The sequence below is a fragment of the Rana temporaria genome, chromosome 2, assembly GCF_905171775.1.
Source record: "Rana temporaria chromosome 2, aRanTem1.1, whole genome shotgun sequence".
NCBI lineage: Eukaryota > Metazoa > Chordata > Amphibia > Anura > Ranidae > Rana > Rana temporaria.
The window spans coordinates 404,369,070-404,390,456 of NC_053490.1; the positions used below are offsets into that span (position 1 = coordinate 404,369,070).

Consider the following 21,387-nt stretch of genomic DNA (forward strand, 5'->3'; position numbering starts at 1 on the left):
AAAAAAAAAAAAAAAAAAAAACACAGGCAAAGTCCCGACAATCTAGTTCAGACCCCCTAAAAAAAAAAAAAAAAAAGCATATGGGGGTAAGATGTCCAAGAGCCATCCACTTCTCTTCTCCCTTTCCATAGGGGTTTCTCCTCTTATCTTCCCATAGGCCCATTGTTACGATCCCCAGCCCCCTTTATCTTTTAGAGCTAGTATCGATCCAACAGTATGGGTGATTCTAACCAATTTGGGACTTCAATAGAATCTGTTCCCAGGAACTGAAAAAGTTCTGTTAGTTGTGCGGGGGACCTTAGATTGAAGTTCTGCCCTGCCTTTTTTACGATCACTGCCAGGGGGTATCCCCATCGGTATGTAGCTTCTTTAAGGCGTATGTATTCCAACAAAGGTTTTAACATTCGTCTTCTCCATTTTGTGAGCCTACATAGATCCGGATAGACCTGTATGTCAACACCCTCCCACTTTATCACTCCCTCATTCCATGCAGCTCGCATTATGTCTTCCTTTACCCTGAAGAAATGTACTCTACACACCACATCCCTAGGGCCTCCTTGGGCTGGGGAACGAAGAGTAGGGACTTTATGGACCCGGTCCAGTTCATTTGGTGTATCAGCAGGGTTATTCAGGATTTGGTTAAATATGGACATGGCCGCCTCTCTCAGAGCGGGACCCTCCAAATTTTCAGGGACCCCCTTAATTCGGATGTTATTCCGCCTACTTCTGTCCTCAGCCTCCTCAGAATGTAGCTGTATCATAGCCAACTGTTGGTGCTGTCTCACGAGCTCCTCTTCCATATTCCCCATTCTCTGCTCCAGTCTGCAATTTAGTTCTTCTAAGTTTGTAGCTTTAAGCTCAGCCTTTGCTACCCCAGCACGAACTTCCTCAATTTCCTCTCTCAGTGCACCCATAATACCTTTAGTCAGAGTCTGTATGTCCTCCTTTGTGGGGAGAGCCTGTATAAGTGCTCTTAGCTGCTCCATATCAGTTCTGGTCTCTTGTCCCTTCTCCACCTGTATCTCATGTAGCTGTGGGAGCATATTATTATAACCCAGACATACCTCTGTCACCCGCAGCTTGTTAGTCTCTGCTTCCGTGGAGAAATCTCTCCCCCTGGACATACCTCTGTTCTGTGTGGGTGTCACCGCCGCCGCTGGAGATGATACCTCTGGTAGAGAGTCTCTTCCACACGCCATCGTATTTCCAGCAGCTGCCGTCTCCTGCAGGTCTCTCGTGCTGGTGGTATTCCCGGCGTCCGCAGCAGACTGCAGCGCAGCGTCCGTCTTCGCCCTAAGATAGCGGGTAATGTATGAGTGAGCTTGTATGCTTGGTGCTCGAGTATTCCTTCCGGGTCGTCTTCCGCGACGCGACATGTGCCGATGCGGGCTGCCCTCACTGGGACGGACGGTCTGCTTAGCCACAGCGCGCCCTATGCAAATACTGGCCGCTCTCACTAGGTTGCTCTGAGGTGCACGCTTCAATCCACTGTCGGTCAGCTGTCGGGTGCATGCAGGGATCGCGCTAGGGGCTCCTCACATTCCTCCTCACTCCTCCATACTCAGACCACTCCCCCCGGAAACGGAAACCACACTTCCTAGCTCCTCTGTTTGACAGACACCTATGGGTGTCTGATTCTATTAGTGCTCATGGCCACTGCTGTGAATCTCTTGGTTTCCCCCAAAAAGATCACGGCAATTACAGAACATACTGATATGGGCAGTATGGCTAAGAGCACTCCTTGGCCCTGTTCAACCGCAACTCTTCAGACACCACACACTGCATTATTGAAGTGTCAGGTGTTCCCCTAAACCCCAAAAGATTTCAAACCAGAGAGTGGGACTGTTGTAGTGGGGAACCTAGCACATGGGTAGTGGCAGACCTAAACTCCACTACAATATTTTCCAGTGACCACATTTTTTAGAGATGTTAGCGAGTCATCTTCAGCTAATGTACAAGCTGGGCAATGGAGGCATTGCTGGACTCGTGCCATTTATTGCTTGTGTAAAAACCCATCACTTGCCTAGTGCTCTCTCTCAAAAGCATACTGTTATACTTAATATATAATATATATATATATATATATATATATATATATATATATATATATATATGTGGATATAAAAAGTCTACACACCCATTAAAATGTCAGGTTTTGGTGAACAAATGAGACAAAGATAAATAATTTCAGAACTTTTTCCACCTTTAATGTGACCTATAAACTTTACAACTCAGTTGAACAAACAACTGAAATATTTTAAGTGGGGGGGAGTAAAATAAATAAATAAATGAATAAAATGGTTGCATAACTGTGCACACCCTTAAACTACCGTATTTATCTTGCTATAACGCGCCCCGGCGCATTGCGCGCACCTCCGAACTTGAAGGAAAATTCCTGGGGAAAAAAAAAAATACTTACAGTTTGGATGCCCCTCGTCGATGTCTTGCCCGTCGTCCATCGCGTCCATTGGCGGCCTCGTCCGGTCATCGTGGTGTCCTCTCCGCTCGATCCCCGCGCTGTGTTTGAACCACTGCGCCGACATATATCGAGCGCAGTACACTCGGGTATAGTCGGGCAGGCTTGGCTCCTCTCGCGTAAAGGACGTACAGGACGTGACCACGAGAGGAGCCGAGCCTGCCCGACTATACCCGAGTGTACTGCGCTCGGTATATGCCGGCGCAGTGGTTCAAACACAGCACCGGAAGCGGGTATCGGCGTATATCGCGCACCCACGATTTTGCCCTGATTTTCAGGGCAAAAAAGAGCGCGGTATAGGCCGATAAATACGGTAATACTTTGCCAACGCGCCTTTTAATTTTATTACAGCACTCAGTCTTTTTGGGTATGAGTCTATGAGCATGACACATCTTGACTTGGCAATATTTGCCCACTCTTCTTTGCAAAAACACTCCAAATCGGTAATTTTCTGTGCACAGCCCTCTTCAGATCACCCAACAGATTTGCACTCGGATTCAGGTCTGGCCTCTGGGTGGGCCATTCCAAAACTTTAATCTTCTGGTGAAGCTATTCCTTTGTTGATTTGGATGTCTGCTTTGGGTCGTTATGCTGAATGATGAAATCCCTCTTAATGTTCAGCTTTCTAGCAAAAGCCTGAACGTTTTGTGCCAATATACACTGGTATTTGGAACTGTTGATAATTCCTTCTACCTTGACTAAGGCCCCCCCCCTGTTCCAGCTTAAAGGGGAGTTCCACCCACAATTTCACTTTTTAAATATAAATACCCCTGTAATACACAAGCTTAATGTATTCTAGTAAAGTTAGTCTGTAAACTAAGGTCTGTTTTGTTAGGTTGTTACAGCATTTAGATAGTTTATAATCTAGAAATACACTGTGGCCATCTTAAGTGTGGGCATCATGAAGCCAGACTGTATGACTTCCTGGATTTCAGCTTTGCATATCTCGCACATGCTCAGTGCACAAGCAATGTAATAGGTTTCAGTCAGGTTTGCAAGGACTACTGGGAAACATGATGCCTATCCCAGAAACCCTTGCAAATAGCCTAGGCAAATAAGGAGGAGGAAGTAATGAAGGACTACAGAATAAAGGTATTTACAAGCAACAAATTAAATAAAAATTGTCCATTCTGAACACTATGAGATTAGAGCATGCAGCACAGACAAACATAAAAAAATGGATGGAACTCCACTTTAAGAAAAACAGCCCCAAAGCATGATGCTGACATTACCAGATTTGTTTGTTTTCCAATTGAGTCGTACAGTTAATAGGTCACATTAAAAGGTGGAAAAGTTTTGAAATTGTTTATCTTTGTCTCATTTTTTACATCGGAAAAACCTGACATTTTAACAGGGGTGTGTAGACTTTTAATATATACACACACAGTTGTGCTCATAAGCTTACATACCCTGGCAGCATTTATGACTTCTTGGACATTTTTCAGAGAATATGAATAACACAAATGTTTTTATTTCACTCATGGTTTGTGTTTGGCCAAAGCCATTTATTATCAATCAACTGCGTTTACTTTTCTTAAAATCATAACGACAACAGAAACTACCCAAATGACCCTGATCAAAAGTTTAAATACCCTGGAATGTTTGGCCTTGTTACAGGCCCAGAAGGTGGCACACACAGGTTAAAGTGGCAATTAAAGGTTTATTTTCCACATTTGTGGCTTTTTAAATCACAATTGGTGTCTGTGTATAAATAGTCAATGAGTTTGTTAGCTCTCACATGGATACACTAAGCAGGTTAGACACTGAGCCATGAGGAGGTTGAAAAGAACAGTCAAAAGACCTGTGTAACAAGGTAATGAAACTATACAAAGATAGAAAAGGATATAAAAAGATACATAAAGCCTTGAAAATGCCATTCAGTACTGTTCAATCACTTAAGAAGTGCAACAATTAGGGATCTCTTGATACCAAGTCAAGGTCAGGTAGATAAAGAAAGATTTTAGCCACAACTGCCACAGAAACTGTTCAGGATACAAAGACAAACCCACAGGAACCCCCAGGAGAAATACAGACTGCTCTGGAAAACGATGGTGTGGTTGTTTTTAAGAAGCACAATACGATGACATGTGAACAAAAAAGAGCTGCAATGTCAAGTTGCCAGCAAGAAGCCTTTACTGTACAAGTTCCACAAAAATACCTGACCATGGCTTGGTATCAAAAAAGCCACTAATTTTCAATTTCTTAATAAGTTATTAAACAGTACTCACTGGCATATTCTAGGCCCCATACACACGAGAGGATTTATCCGCAGATACGGTCCAGCGGACCGTTTCCACGGATAAATCCTCTCAAAGAAATCCGCTGATTTCGATGGGATGGAGTGTACACACCATCCCATTGAAATCCGCGCGGAAATCCTCTGCCGATGACGTGTCGCGCCGTCGCCGCGATTATGACGCGGCGACGGGCGCGACGCTGTCATATAAGGAATTCCACGCATGCGTCAAATCATTACGACGCGTGCGGGGAATCCCTTTGGACGGATGGATCCGGTAAGTCTGTACAGACGAGCGGATCCATCCGTTGGAATGGATTCCAGCAGATGGATATGTTGTGCAGCACAACAAATATTCGATCTGCTGGAATCCATTCCAGAGGAGATTTCTCCGCGGAAAGAGATCCGCTGGCGTGTACACACCATAGAATCTATCCGCAGAAACCCATTTGCTGGGATTTATCTGCGGATGGATTCTATCGTGTGTATGGGGCCTAAGGTTTGGATATCTTTTTTTTATCCTTTTCCATCTTTGTAAAGTTTAATTACCTTGTTAAGCAGGTCTTTTGACTGTTCTTTTCTACCTCCTCATGATTCAGCGTCTAACCTGCTTAGACACTGCATCTATGTGAGAGCTAACAAACTCATTGACTATTAATACACAGACACTATGGGTGGTTTAAAAAGCCACAAATGTGGGAAATTAATCTTTAATTGCCATTTTAACCTGTGTGTTCCACCTTCTGTGTCTGTACCAAGGCCAAACATTCCAGGGTATGTAAACTTTTGATCAGGGTCATTTGGGTAGTTTCTGTTGTCATTATGATTTAAAAAGAGCAAACACAATGAATTCATAATAAATGGCTTCAGCCAAACACTAATCATGAGTGAAACAAATGTTTTTGTGTTATCATTCATATTCTCTGAAAAATGGCCAAGAAATCATCAATTCTGCCAGGGTATGTAAACTTATGAGCACAACTGTGTATATATAATAATGGCATCCCAGTCTCAGTCCACAGAGTTCAATATTGAGTTGGCCCACTTTAACAGCTTCAACATTTCTGGGAAGGCTGTCCATAAGTTTTAGGAGTGTGTCTATGGAAATGTTTGACCATTCTCCCAGAACAAAAGTGCATTTTTGAGGTCAGGCACTGATGTGGAGAAGAAGGCCTGTCTCGCAGGCTCCACTCTAATTCATCCCAAAGGTGTTCTATTGGGTTAAGATCAAGACTCTGTGCAGGCCAGTCAAGTTCCTCCACCCCAAACTCGCTCATCCACGTCTTTATGGACCTTGCTTTATGCACTGGCGTGCAGTCTTGTTGGAACAGGCAGGGGCCACCCCCAAACTGTTTCCACAAAGTTAGGAGCATGAAATTGTCCAAAATGTCTTGGTACGCCGATGCCTTCACTGGAACTAAAGGGCCAAGCCCAACCCCATGCAAAACAACCCCACACCATAATCCCCCTCCACCAAATGATATGGACCAGTGCACAAAGCAAGGTCCATAAAGACAAGGATGAGCGGGTTTGAGGTGAAGGAACTTCAAAGAGTCCTGACCTAAACTCGATAGAACATTTTTGGGATGAATTTGAGTGGAGACTGGAAGTCAAGCTTTTAGTCCACATCAGTGCCTGACCTCAGAAATGCATTTCTGGAAGAATGGTCAAACATTCCCATGGACACACTCCTAAACCTTGTGGACAGTCTTCCCAGAAGAGTTGAAGCTGCTATAGCGGCAAAGTGTGAGCCAACTCAATATTGAACACCACGGACTAAGACTGGGATGCCAATAAAGTTCATGTGCATGTAAAGGCAGATGTCCCAATACTTTTGGTAATATAGTGTGTGTGTGTATATATACAGTACAGATCAAAAGTTTGGACACACCTTCTCATTCAAAGAGTTTTCTTTATTTTCATGACTTTGAAAATTGTAAATTCACACTGAAGGCATCAAAACTATGAATTAACACATGTGGAATTATACATAACAAAAAAGTGTGAAACAACTGAAAATATATTTCATATTCTAGGTTCTTCAAATTAGCCACCTTTTGCAGCAGACACATCTCTAGAACTGTTAAGAGGAGACTGTGTGAATCAGGCCTTCATGGTAGAATATCTGCTAGGAAACCACTGCTAAAGAAAGGCAACAAGCAGAAGAGACTTGTTTGGGCTAAAGAACACAAGGAATGGACATTAGACCAGTGGAAATCTGTGCTTTGGTCTGATGAGTCCAAACTTGAGATCTTTGGTTCCAACCCCCGTGTCTTTGTGTGACGCAGAAAAGGTGAATGGATGGACTCTACATGCCTGGTTCCCACCGTGAAGCATGGAGGAGGAGGTGTGATGGTGTGGGGGTGCTTTGCTGGTGACACTGTTGGGGATTTTATCAAAATTGAAGGCATACTGAACCAGCATGGCTACTACAGCATCTTGCTATTCCATCCGTTTTGCGTTTAGTTGGACCATCATTTATTTTTCAACAGGACAATGACCCCAAACACACCTCCAGGCTGTGTAAGGGCTATTTGACCAAGAAGGAGAGTGATGGGGTGCTGTGCCAGGTGACTACCTCTTGAAGCTCATCAAGAGAATGCCAAGAGTGTGCCAAGCAGTAATCAAAGCAAAAGGTGGCTACTTTGAAGAACCTAGAATATGAAATATATTTTCAGTTGTTTCACACTTTTTTGTTATGTATAATTCCACATGTGTTAATTCATAGTTTTGATGCCCTCAGTGTGAATCTACAATTTTCATAGTCATGAAAATAAAGAAAACTCTTTGAATGAGAAGGTGTGTCCAAACTTTTGGTCTGTACTGTATGTATATGTATATATATATATATATATATATATATATATATATATATATATATATATATATATATATATATAGCAGAGGTTCCGAAACAGCAATACTAAGTACTCATGCACACATTGGACAATCATATTTCTTGAAAGTCAATGACCGCAATGAAAAGGATGGGTGCCCATTTACTGCCAATAACAAAGTGTGAAGCATTCTGTACAGTGTATGCCTTCAGATGGAAAAATAATCATTTTCCTGACTCATTTTTTCCAATAGTTTGAAACAGAAGGCATCCCGTGTCACCACTGGCTTCCCATTAACAATTACTTACAGTGGTGCAAATTATGATCATCTTTCCATTTTAAGCATAAAAATATTGACAGTATACAGACTAGATAAGTATTGAAAGACAATACACTAAACTAAGCCTACATTTTCTATAGACATACATTTTGAAATTCGGCTCTGTATTGCGTAATCCTTAGTCATAATGACGGTTAAAATATCTGCATACTAATGTAGTTACTAAAGCCCAACTCAAGCCAAAGGTTTGAATTTTGGACAGCATAGGGAAATGTTAGAACCTCTGTTGCTTATTATTCCCATATGTGTCCTTACTGAGATTTCTCCTCACTTGCCTGTTTGCAGGGAGTTAGGAAAGGCAATGAGGAAAAACTCTGACAGCAGTAAAATAGGATTTTTTGTCATACTTACCGGTAAAATCCCTTTCTTTGAGTACATCACGGGACACAGAGCAACCATAATAATGACTATATGGGTTATACGCCACCTATAGGTGGATGGACACTGGCAGAAAGTCAAACAGGAAGTCCATTCCTATATAATCCTTCCTACACAGGGGGTATCTCAGTTTTGTAGCAAAGCAATGAATATCCCCAAAAAGATGGGAGGCGCCTTTGTGTCCCATGATGTACTCCAAGAAAAGAACTTTACAGGCAAGTATGACAAAAAATACTATTTTCTTTATTGTACACCACGAGACACAGAGCAACCATAATAATGACTATATGGGATGTCCTAAAGCAATGCACTTGAGGGGAGGGAGACACAAAGAACAAGAACTGCCATCTGAGAAAGACTTCTTCTGCTGCCCAAAACATACTGTGGCCAAAGCAGTATACTCCGTGGCTTTGATATCCATTTGGTAAAATTTTGTAAATGTATGAACAAAAGTAATGGCCTTAAAATCCTGAGCCATTGACGCCTGATGGCCCAATATGCCCCCAAACACCTGGTAGCGAGTGCTTTTACCAAAAAAAGGAGTGGTGGGCCTTGCCCTTTCAAGCCATAGGCTCCAATTAACTGGCGAATTCAATGAAAATAGTTACCTTGCATGCCTCATTACCCCTCCTGGGCTCTTCTGGAAGCACAAACCAGGATTCCTGACCTGCGCTGACAATTCAAGTAATTCTGACTGCCTGAAATACCTCCAGAGTATGCAGTGATCTTACTGCTGCCAACTGAGGAACAGAAAGAAGGCAAACATTGTCTTGATTCAAGTGAAAACTAGACACCACTCTAGGCAAAAAATTAATGAGGACGCAAAGTCACCTTCTCATGGTGTGAGATCAAAAACGTCTCCTTGCATGAAAGAGCCACCAACTCTGACACTCTACCTAGTGAAGCGATGGCAACCAAAGAAGCCACTTTCCGAGATAAAGGACCAACAAAATCTCCCGATGGGTTCAAAAAGTGGCCTCTGCAAGGACAGTCCAGATCAAATTTAAGTCCCAAGGACACAAGAGTGGCCTGACCGGCAGGACTGTCTACATTATACGCTGTATGAAGTATCAATCAAGGAGTGAGAAACAACTGATAGGGATGAACTCGGATCCTTAACAGTACTTAAGGCCAATCTCTTTTGCACTACCGGCTGGAGAAAGAAAAATAAAATCTCCCACTCACATATTTCTGCGGGTGCTACTTCCTGGCTTTACCCCAGGAAAAAAAATAATCCTGTAATTGAAGTTGCCCCGAAGATGGCTTCCAGGGCTCAACAGTGCTGAGATACAGGACTCAAGACCATTAATTTCCGCTGGACTGGGGGTGTCCAAGGAGCGACCCCCGCGAGACTCCCTATATCAGTGTACCAAACCCTCCTGGGCTAATCTCCCTACATAGGTTTTACATGCATATCGGCTGTCTTCAGTTTGCTATATTCTTTAGAATACTTACACCGTGCTAGAATTTTTATCTTCCTCGTTCAGCAGTAGGAGTGTAGTCTTGGCATACACTGTGTAACAGCTAATTGGAGGAAAGGCACACACCCTCACTCCACATAGGCAGAAGATTGAATGATACTTTCAGATCTGTGCTGTGACAAGACAAGCTCTCTGCTAATCTATTTATAGCACCCACCCCAGACACACATTTCAGGCTGGCTTCATCTCCCGTCTCTAAAAACTTATCAGAAGTTATTATGCTGATAACAGAGGACTGAAACAGCAGAAAGACACAGGACTCAGGGATTTGGAGAGAGATAAGTAAACTCTACAGATATATGTGTCTAGGTAAAATTTCATGAATTAGGTTTACATCCACTTTAATTTGAAATCTGTTTGGTAGCCTTGGGCAACATAAGCTGATAAAAATGTCAACAGGTTACGGTTAGGTTTTAAAAATATCTACCTGGCCTTGTTTTCATCCTGAATCATGAATGGAGGTTTATCTGTAAGCTTTTGTGGAGCAAACTGAGGTGAAGGTGATCGTGAAGGTTCCATCCCAGGTTTTTGCAGATAGCAAGGCTTTGGAGACCTTTCAGGCTCAGAATTGCTTTGTTTTTTCTCTAGGTGCGGCCCAACATTCTCTAGTGACCCAGAGAGTTGGGGGTTGTGCAAAGGGACACTTAAGTGTTTATCCAAAGGCACCCCCGGACTGTGGCAAGGCGTCGTCTCTGGCTTAACAGCATCTAGGCTTGCAGGAGAATAAAGAGGACCACTTTTCCCTTGTGTTGTTGTCAGTAAGGATTCTGTGGAAGTGGCAAGAGAAGATGAAGAACCGCTCTGCCTCCAGTATTTGTCAAGCTTGGGTGGAGGAGGTCTTTGAGGTGCTGGCCCCCTTTTCTTGTTCACAGGTAACACATCTTGCCACTGGTTTTCTTCGCCAATTTGGGGAAAATTCTTGATGTCAGACTGATTTTCTAAAATAGGAGAAGCTGAATAGCTGAAGTCTTTGCTTTTATATCTCACATTTTCATTCACAAATCTGTAATCACTGGGGAGGGTCCCAGATCTTGCCCTGCTTTCTTGGGGTACATTCACGGTGTCTGAGATCTCCGAGGATTTACTTGTCAGCTTGTGTTTGTTGTCACATAAACTATCCTCTCTTTCTGCTGATGGGTATCCTCTATCCTCTGTCTCCGCAATCCTGCCAAGAAACACAGGAAATATTTTAATATTTCATAGTTGTTCAGCATTAGAAAGATTAAAAAGCATATTATTGTTTATATATATATATATATATACACACACACACACACATACATATACACATACATATAATAAAAATACACGCACACATACATATAGAGATCTATTGAGACCCAAGCGGTACTCAGCAGCACCAGAATATATGCACCAAATGTAAGCAGCACATAATTTAAAATGTATTCTTCTGCAGCTCATGCACCTTAAAGTGATTGTAAACCTTCGCGTTTATAAAAAAATAATAATAAAAAAAAAAAACACGTTATACACACCTCTGTGCAATAGTATTGCACAGAGTGGTCCCGACCCTGCTCTTCTGGGGTCCCCCATAGACGTTCTCAGCCCCTTTTCACTTTAGTGTCCCCATAGCAAGCCTGCTGCTATGGGAGCACTTATGTGGGCTATCTCCCCTGAGCCAGACTGTGTACATCCATAGACACACACAGCCCAGCTTGGCTCTGAAAACTGCTCCCTCCTAACAGGATTTAAATGACAACAGCAGGAGCCAGGACATGGCTGGATTGATGGTGGTGATAGGTAAGTGGTTTTTTTTGGGGGGGGGGGGGGGGAGAGGCACGGAGCATGGACTTTTTTATCCTAATGCAGAGAATAAATTAATGTATAAAGCCATCCAGAGTGTTTCTTTGATAGTGATGGACTGAAAGAAACATGTAGTAAGCGAAAGGGGCAAGGCCAGCATGCAACAACACTAGGAAGGGTTGTAATCTGCCAGTGTTAGCCTAGAACCTTATGGGCACTGACAGGTGTAATTCAACACAATAGACCTTCAGCATTGGTAGTGAGTCAGTTATATTCAGGCAAAAAGGTTAACAAAAAATTGGAAAGATTCGATGGACCACTTGTTTTTTTAGGCCGTCACTCTTTTCTGTTTCTATCACAAGGATTTTGTCTATCAAAAACATTAGGCGTTTGGGACACAAATGGGTAGATTCAGGTAGGGGCGCGCAAAACTAAGGTCGGCGTAGCCTAGTGTGTTTACACTACGCCGCCTTAAGTTAGAGAGGAAAGTACATATTCTCAAAGCACTTACCTCCTTACTTAGGGCAGCGTAGTGTAATCGCAGCGGGTGTAAGAGCGCCTAATTCAAATTGGTTGGAGGGGGGCGTGTTGTATGGAAATGAGGCTTGACCTCACGTTTTTTGCTACTGCGCATGCGCCTACATTTCCCAGTGCGCATTGCGGCTAAGTACGCCGTACGGGCCTATTGATTTCGACGTGGACGTAACCGACGTAACTCCCGATTCGCGGACGACTTACGCAAACAAGGTAAAAAATTCGAACCTTGCGGCGGGAACGGCGGCCATACTTTAACATTGTTATTCCACCTCATAGGTGGAATAACTTTAGGCCGCCTAAGGCCTTACGGAAACAAAGTAATTCGACTGCGGGGGCCTGGCGTACGTTCGTGCAGCTCATTTACATAATCTACGCCGGCCGCAATGGAAGCGCTACCTAGCGGCCATCCAAAAAATTGCAATCTAAGATAGGACGGCGCAAGTCGGCCTATCTTAGATATGTTTAAGCGTATCTCTGTTTGAGCATACGCTTAAACATACGGCAGCGTAGATTCGGAGTTAGGTCGGTTTATCTACTGATAAGCCAGCCTAACTCTTTCTGAATCTACCTAAAACTATTTCCATCCAGGTTGTGGCTTTACAACTCTCTCTCACATGATGTATTTCTGAAAATTGATCAATCCTGATGTACTGACTGTCTATTTCTTTACTTGAGGCCCTAAAATGCCAGAATTAGAGCCATTACCATATTCTACTACTCTTCCCTTATATGGCGATAACACATGTGTGAGACTTTTTCATAGCCTAAACACATGGAGTGGCGCAAAATCCAAGGAGCACCTTCAGGCTTTCTAGGGGCACAAATCATACATCCAATTTCATGACTACCCATCACATTTTTGGAGGTATTAAGAGGCAATGGTGAGTATTTTAAAGATTTCATTGTTTTGCCACAAGTTTTTGGAAAATGCAGAAAGAAAATATATATATATATTTTTTTGCAGTTGTCAGTTTCAAAAGATATTTCTCACACACGCATAGGGATATTTAGAATTTCACCCCACAACACATACTCTGGGGATACCACATGTATGAGACTTTTCGATGTTTGGACTGAACATGTACCGGACATTGTATCACAAACCTTAAACAACACTGCATAGAAAACAATGTACTGTAATAAGTCAAATGGGAAAAGGATGGATTTTGACGGTGCATGTTACAGACAATGATGAGAAAAAAATTGTATCTTAGTTAAAAAAGATTTTTTAATAAGTATAAAGTTAAAAAACATATACAGAAACAATATTGTCCAAGAATAGACAGCGGTTCACAGAATAGGTGGTCATACAAACAGGTATATATCAAAAGTTTTAAATTTGTATACTATCCTGACATGTTTCGCTGGGGTAGCTTCTTCAGGGAGTATACGAATTGTACGGACAATTCATGAAACTGTACGAGAACAAAAAAATAGATAGCGTAAGTAACAAAAATAATATTAATACACAACATCATTGTAAATAAGCGCGAGTCAAGGGAACATCGTTACAATGATGTTATGTATTAATTTTACTTTTGTTACTTACGCTATTTTTCTGTTCTTGTACAGTTTCATAAATTGTCAGTTTAATTCGTATATCACCTGAACTCTATACAAGTGGTCAGGGAATATAGCTTAGTGTAGCGTCACTCATAGCATTGCCCATTACCATAAGCCAAATAAGCTTAGCCTACTGGTTCTGGCTGCCCTTAGAAATGCCATGCTCACTAGCTAGGAAGAACAGGAAGCTGAAGAAGAACAAAAAAGTTTATGTGATTCCAGGTGTGCAGTTGTCCACAGAGAATGCTCAGACTGATAGGAATGTAGTCAGGGGGACGTGCAGATAGGTCAGCTCAAGTGGCAGGCAGCGACATTGTCAATAAACAGGCAAAGGATCGGTTGAAACAAACATGCCAGGGTAAATACAGGCACCAGACAGAGGATATGCTGCAATTGTGTGGCAGTGATCTTGCGTTTGCTGGCTGCGCTGGCTCTGGTAACCCTGTGCTGATGTGGTGGAGATCAGAGACACGGTTGCTGGCTGTACTGATCTAGTGATAGTCACTGGTGGAGCAGCAATCAGAAACACTGTGGCAGACAATACTATTAGGCCACATTCACAGGGGGTGTATCAATGTGTACCCTGTGTGAGGGCTGTGTTTATCTGCAAGGGAGTGCACGGGTCTTTCGTACATCCCTGTACAGGCAGTCCCATTTATGTCTATTGGGATGTAGGGGTTTCATTGACACAGCCACTGCTCCTAATCCATATCTGTTCAGGCCTTGCACTAGCAGGGATCTTAGATTGGGTGTAGCAAATGTTTCAACAAAATACTGACATAAGGGGGCGGTTCTTTTTCCAACTCAGTTTCAATTTTAAATTGTTTGAATTGTTATATCTTTCACTGGCATGTTATAAGTTGCAAAATGTGATTATTTTAAAGGGGGTGATTATTTTATATACCCGCTGTGTGTGCGTGTGTGTAATTATATATATATATATATATATATATATATATATATATATATAAACTGCCCTTTTATGTTGTTCTGTTCCTTAAAATTATATTTACATTTTTTTTAGATGTCTGATGACATATTCTGTCTCTGATTGGCTTATTTGGGCTTTGGCCAAGTGCCCAAGTTTCATTATCAGTTACCCACCAAACTTCTCAAAGTGTTTAATTATTTGGATAAAATCTAACAGCACTTTACACTATCTCGTTTCCTTGTGAAAGGATTTGTAGTTTACTTTCACCATATTCGTGTTGCCAGTAAACTATTAAATTATATACTTCATTGTATAATGAAGCCATTGAAGACTAACTGGAAAAACAGCAAACGGAAGGGTTATGTAGAAAGTGCTGAAAGAAGAGTAATTAGCTTTAAGAGACAAATTTTTCTTAGGCACGTTTTTTTCAGAATTATGAATAATCACATAAGCAGGTGTTGATACTTGCCAGATGTAAATTCACGAGGCAGTAAAAACCATTTCAAGAATTCAGCACAATCTGCTACAAAATTAATTGTTCCATTAGCATACTGCAGCTGCATGCACATTCAGTATGTTAATGAATGTTACATACACCGCCCCCAAAAATTAAAAGCAAGCAAATACAATACTACTAGACATAAAATTGCTGTCACCTCATATAATCTCTCATCTCATGTGCCAGTAAACAGCTGCAGAGTGTCTACTGAGGGAGAGATTTACAAAGCTATCCATGTAAAATATGACCTCCTTGCTTAATATATAAAATCGCTATTGATGCGCATTGGAAGGATGTAAAAAAAAAACAAAAAAGTAACAGCACTGTAAATTCCTTCCCCCCTATCTTATAAAAGATCTCAACTGTGTGCTCATTTGGAATGAACAAGAATGTCCCTTGCACAACTAAAGTATAATATGCTAAAAAACTAAGACGTTTCTATAAGGGGGTTCAGTCCCATACCCTCGTCAAATGTTTGGGACATCATTGACATGCCGAGTCCACCATATGCAAGAAAGCCTGGACTAGATGTTAAAGTTAGTGGAGAAGAGTTATACTCTTAGTTAAAGCTCAACTCCAATAAATGTAAAAACCCTTCCTTGCAGTGAGGCCAAACCCACACCGCAAGGGTTAAATGCATGTTTATGTCTAGGGGATGGGAAAAGCAGTTTTACATACCCGATTCCTGCTTTTCCGCCAGACCGCACTCCCCCATGCTCCAGCGGTAGACCGTTTCTCACCTATAGGCCCTGCATCAGTCTTGATGATGTCAGAGGGCCTTCAACCACTAGAGTACATGGAAGAAGTGGCTACCATGACCAACCTAGCAGCATAAAGGAGGCTGCAAGACCAGAGGACACACAGACAGCAATAAAAACCCAATTTCTAATAGAGTGGGGAAGGTTTAGAACTAGGGCCGAAACAACTAATCGATTAATCGACAACTAATCTATTATGAAATTAATCGATTACAATTTTCATAATCGATTAATCGGCCAGTAACATAATGGGGTTAAAAAAAAAAAAATTATCCCTTTTATAGTACAAAAAAGCAAATCGCTACTGTAAATATTACTTTCACTGTCCCACAGTAAATACAAAAAACAATTTTTTTTTAAGGCTATTATCCGATTAATCGAAACAATAATTGGCCAACTAATCGATTATGAAAATAATCGTTAGTTGCAGCCCTATTTAGAACCTCTGTCCTGATTGTTTGTATTCATGTTAGAAAGATTTCTACTCACGTCATGTCCAGGTCACGGGTGTCAGACAAAAAAGCAAGGAAAATCTAAAGACATTGGGCTGGATTCAGATACATTGGTGTATCTATCCGCCCGGCGTAACGTATCTGAGATACGTTACGCCGCTGTAACTTTGGGCACAAGTTCTGTATTCAGAAAGAACTTGCGCCCTTATTTACGGCGGCGTAACGTATGTGTTGCGGCGTAAGGCCGCGTAATTAAAATGAGGATGTAGGGGGCGTGTTTTATTTAAATTGTAGTTGACCCCGCCGTCCGTAAAATATCCCAGTGTGCATTGCTCCAAATTACGCCGCAAGGACGTATTGGATTCGACGTGAACGTAAAGCCGTATTTGCTAACGACTTACGCAAACGACATAAAAAAATGCGCCGGCGGGACATACGTTTCGGAATCGCCGTATCTACCTAATTAGCATATTTCTCACGTAAAAATACGGAAGCGCCACCTAGCGGCCAGCCTGAAATTGCAGCCTAAGATACAACGGTGTAAGACACTTACACCTGTCGGATCTTAGGGATATCTATGCGTAACTGATTCTCTGAATCAGGCGGATAGATACGACGGCGTATCTCTTTTCTGAATCCGGCCCATAGACAGCATTTAAAACCTTGAGACAAAAAAGCCAGCACACTGAAGTTTTAAGAGCTCAACGTTTTAACATAGAAAAGTGATGGCATAAAAAAGGCTGATGCCCCGTACACACGATCGGGATTCCCAGCGGTAAAAAGTCCGCCGGGAATCCCGGGGGGAATACAGAGAACCTGCTCGGTCACTTTCCACGTGCGGTGCGGTGAGAGCTTTGGCCGGGAATCCCGGCCATGTGTATGCTCCACCACAGTGTTTCCCATAGGGAAACTGCTGGGAAAAAGACCACCGGGAATTGCGGCAGGAAACAAGAGAACATGTTCTCATTTTTGCTGCTGCGATTCCCGGCGGTTTTCTTGTCAGGAAAACTGCCATGGAGCATACACACAGCCAGTTTTCCCAGCCAAAATCTGTCATGGCAGTTTTCCCTGACGGGAAAACTGGTCGTGTGTACGAGGCATGAGTGGTCGAGTCATGTTTTGTATATTTTTTTTTTTTTTGGGTTAGGGGTTTCCCTTCAAAGTGTGCTTGCCATGTTATCCTAATGTAGAACACGGCTCATGTGAGTCGCTTGCTCCTCCGTGCTTGCTAAATTAATCCAAGCTACTTCAGTGTTTAAGTTAATTTGAGTCATGGAGAATCAATGTTTGTCCCAAGCATGTTTGAAGCCATTTACTGTTGACTGGCTCACTACCTTGGCTGGTTTTTCGTGAGGTTATAGTTGCAAAGTCGTATTAAAAGTACAAAAAAAAAAAATCCCAACACCGATGTTTCAGAAACGCACCTCCCCTTTCCCAAGGGTGTGCATACTAGACAAACACACACACACACACACCAATAATAAACACTCAACCCACCTTTGTGATTGTGAATATCCCACGCCAGGTCTGAATAATTAAAAACCTAGCTAAGGTTCTAAGCCATGGGTGCTCAACCTGTGGCTCTCCAGCTGTTTCAGAACTACAATTCCCATGAGGCATTGCAAGCTACTGACTGTTACAAGCATGACTCCCAAAGGCAGAGGCATGATGGGACTTGAAGTTCTGCAACAGCTGGAGAGCCACAGGTTGAGCACCCATGTTCTAAGCTTTTCTCGGTTAAAATAATTGGGCTTTAACATCCAATACTGGTTTCTTCTTCCAAACAAGATGACATTGGGTCAAGACATGCAAGGCCTTATAGGACAGGTGTCATTCCTAGTTTAAAGAACATGCAGGGTCTAGTGTGGGAAAAGCAGCTGCATGTAACCAAACGTCTTCACTAGTATGCCAGCCTAACCATCTGCCCTCAGGTGCAGCAAGTTCATAAAATATAAAAAAAGGCCATCTGCAGGGACATTCATATGTTTATTTCTTTATTTTGGCAACCAATTGCAGTTGCTCAACAGCCCGATTTAGGACCGGAGCCAACTAACTACAGCATGTTGTACCTTTTGGTTCTTCACTTACAAGCACTGATCAATAACAATAAATGCAATAATGACGTTTTTTATTTATTGCAAAGAATTTATACATCTACCGCCATAAACCTCGAACCAGCAGAAATAGTATAAAACACTTGCTTTTTAACATCTAAACCAGTTGCTTTTGGCTAAAGAAAAAAAAAAAACACTTTATGTGAACATGTCGACACAATAAACTTGATTTCTGGTCTTCAGTACCAAAGCAGCAGACATGATGATATGTCTAAACATAGCCATGACTGGTAATCCTATGAGACATTTCTATGATAACTGAGAATGTACACATCACCTTACATTAGAATCTGAGCTAAACTACTCTCAAGTGAACAGCCATTTACTTCTTTCTTCACTATAAAAATATAAAAAAAATTATGCTGTGGTTTCAGCATCACTCATAGATATCTTTTTAGTGCCCTATGTCCACAATAAATCTTCTGGTAAACACTACATCAAGTATGTAAATTAGGGGGGGGGGGGGGGCGGTTTGCAAAGTAACCGTATTACGCGACACACAGGAATGAAGTTAAAAAAAAAATATTAAAAAATAAACAAAAATATTCATTAAATAAATTGGATACTACTACTACTACTATGGATTAATAACCATGTGCCCTTTATTTTACTGCAACCTGGTTTATTTGGTTGGAATTGTGCATAGAAACAGCCAACCCACTGCATTGTTGCTTTGTAGACAGCATATGGATTCCACTTTAAAAGGTTTGATAACATGGCTTCCCTTTCTCCCATCCTTATTTTTTCATGTCATTTACCGTGTGGCTTTATTTAAGAAGGTGATGGTTATTCAGCTTGGAGCTGAGTGGAATAAATGTATAATATATTTGGTAGGTTAGGTAGCCCTATGTTGTTTAATATTTTATTAAAATTATCATCAGTAACCCCATTAAAAATTAAGCAGGTGTTTGGTTATTATGTATACATTTAATGGTCACCTATTATGCCATTTGATAAGACAAAAGACCAAACAACGAATCATGTGGCTGCAAATCAATACCAAAAGCTTCCAGAGCAATAAAAATGTTTGCAGCATTTCTTATGCCGCGTACACACGACCATTTTTCATGACGAGAAAAATTGCATTTTTTTAATTGCCCATTAAAAACGAGCGATGTTTTTCACGTTGTTTTTTTTTGAGAAATGGTCGTGTGTAAGCTTTAACGACAGGGAATAGAAATGCGCGTGCTCAGAAGCAAGTTATGAGAAGGGAAATTTGCATAATCAAGCCCAAAGGGTGGCGCCATTCGAATGGAACTTCCCCTTTATAGTGCCGTCGTATGTGTTGTATGTCACCGTGCTTTGCTAGAACATTTTTTTCACAATTGTGTGTAGGCAAGGCAGGCTTGACACGTCAAGAAAAACTTAGTTTTTTCCATGACATTAAAAACGGTTGTGTGTACGCGGCATTACACTGCGATTAATGCTAATTAATGGTAATGTTCCCTTACTACTTGCCACAGCTCTATATATTCAAAGAAAAGTGGATCATTTACATATGGTTTATGCTTTGTCTGAGAATATGGTCAATACTTGAACAATTATAGTTTGCAAACCAATCAGATCAGATGGTAATATTTTCTTTTTTTATAGTAATATTTACTATGACATTGTGTGTGCTCCCAGTTAAATCTGTACACTTTAACCTAAAGTGGGATTCCAACAAAAACATTTTAGTTCAGGATTAAGCAGAAGAGGGTAAGACTGCCAAATTTTTCTGCCCGTTTGTTTCCACTTTGAGGCAACGAGGGGTTTCTACACTTCCTGTTATGCCGCGTACACACGATCGGTTCGTCAGATGAAAACGGTCTGATGGACCAATTCGCATGTTAGAAGATTGTGACCGACTCTCTATGGAGCCGGTTCACACATCTCCGTAGTGACTTGTACAGGTGTCCTGTGTGTCTTCTGGTCCATTTCAGGTCCGAATTCAGCCAAAAGTTTGGACTGAAATCGGACCTGAAACGGTGAACAGGGACATACTGGACCCCTGCGGTGAGCCGCTCTGTGCGGCAGGGTGAAGCCTGCATTAATATGATGAAGAATATAAGAGAAGGAGCTAGAACACACACAAGGTGGATAGGAACACCCAATATACCAGGTGAACAGTGGGGGAATTATGTACAGAGAGATGTCATTGCTGGACTATCCAAAACAAAAGCCAGGGTCTGCCTCAACTCTCCAGGCTCCTCCATAACTAAAATATCACCTTTGGGGGGACTGGGACTTTTAAATGTTGCCATTTGATTTAGGGGTGCTAAATTTCATACAATTTTAGGAAATCTTGAAATAGATATCAAATCCCAGCACTTGTATCTGTCTATATTTCTGCATGTATCACACATACATGAAGTAATAACTAAATTAATCAACCAAAAAACATGTTGCTTCTGGGTTAAACCCCCAAAAAATTGGGGACCCGTCTTTGCCTGCTTTAAATTAATACAACCAAGTAGAGTTTTCTGAGCGAAGAACAACCTTTGCCAAAAGCAATATAAATGTATGCATAACATTGTCCTAGTATTTCCCATCTGTCAGTCTGTACGATGCATTTTATTTTACAAAATACTATAAAAACAGATAAGCCAAAAACATTAAAAGCTTGTGAAAGCTTCCAAGGAACTTAGGTGACCCATGCAGCCAAGGATATGTGTACAAAGAGAGCTGACAAAAGGACCTGCCTGCAAGCAGAAAATATTATAAGAGTGGTGAGAGAGTATTAAAATGTTTTGTTCAGTACTTAAAAAGTACACAAGGACTATGCTGTACAAAGTCAACAGGCTAAATTGTAAACATTACACAAAGCAATGCGGTTATCAATAAGGAACTATTAATATAATGTGCAACAATGGTGGTTTGCAAGAAATGAACTCGTAGAGCTCAGAACATGTTCCTAAAGAACCCTCGGGGACAAGTTACACCTACAGGTAAGCCTAGATTAAGGGTTACCTGTAGGTGCCTGCAATATCTCCGAGACCTACACGGTCTCGGATATTTGTAATTTCCCCGAGCGACGACTTC

General features: G+C 41.6%; 1 protein-coding gene across 3 annotated transcripts in view; it reads right to left on the minus strand.

The window, feature by feature from the left end:
- The window catches only part of SHROOM2 (shroom family member 2), a 311,760-nt gene that overhangs the window by 43,723 nt on the left and 246,650 nt on the right, over positions 1 to 21,387 (minus strand). For all 3 annotated transcript variants that reach the window (XM_040338142.1, XM_040338141.1, XM_040338139.1), the window contains exon 7: positions 10,176 to 10,913. In XM_040338142.1, coding sequence (XP_040194076.1) covers positions 10,176 to 10,913 — 738 coding nt within the window. The remainder of the gene's footprint in view (positions 1 to 10,175; positions 10,914 to 21,387) is intronic.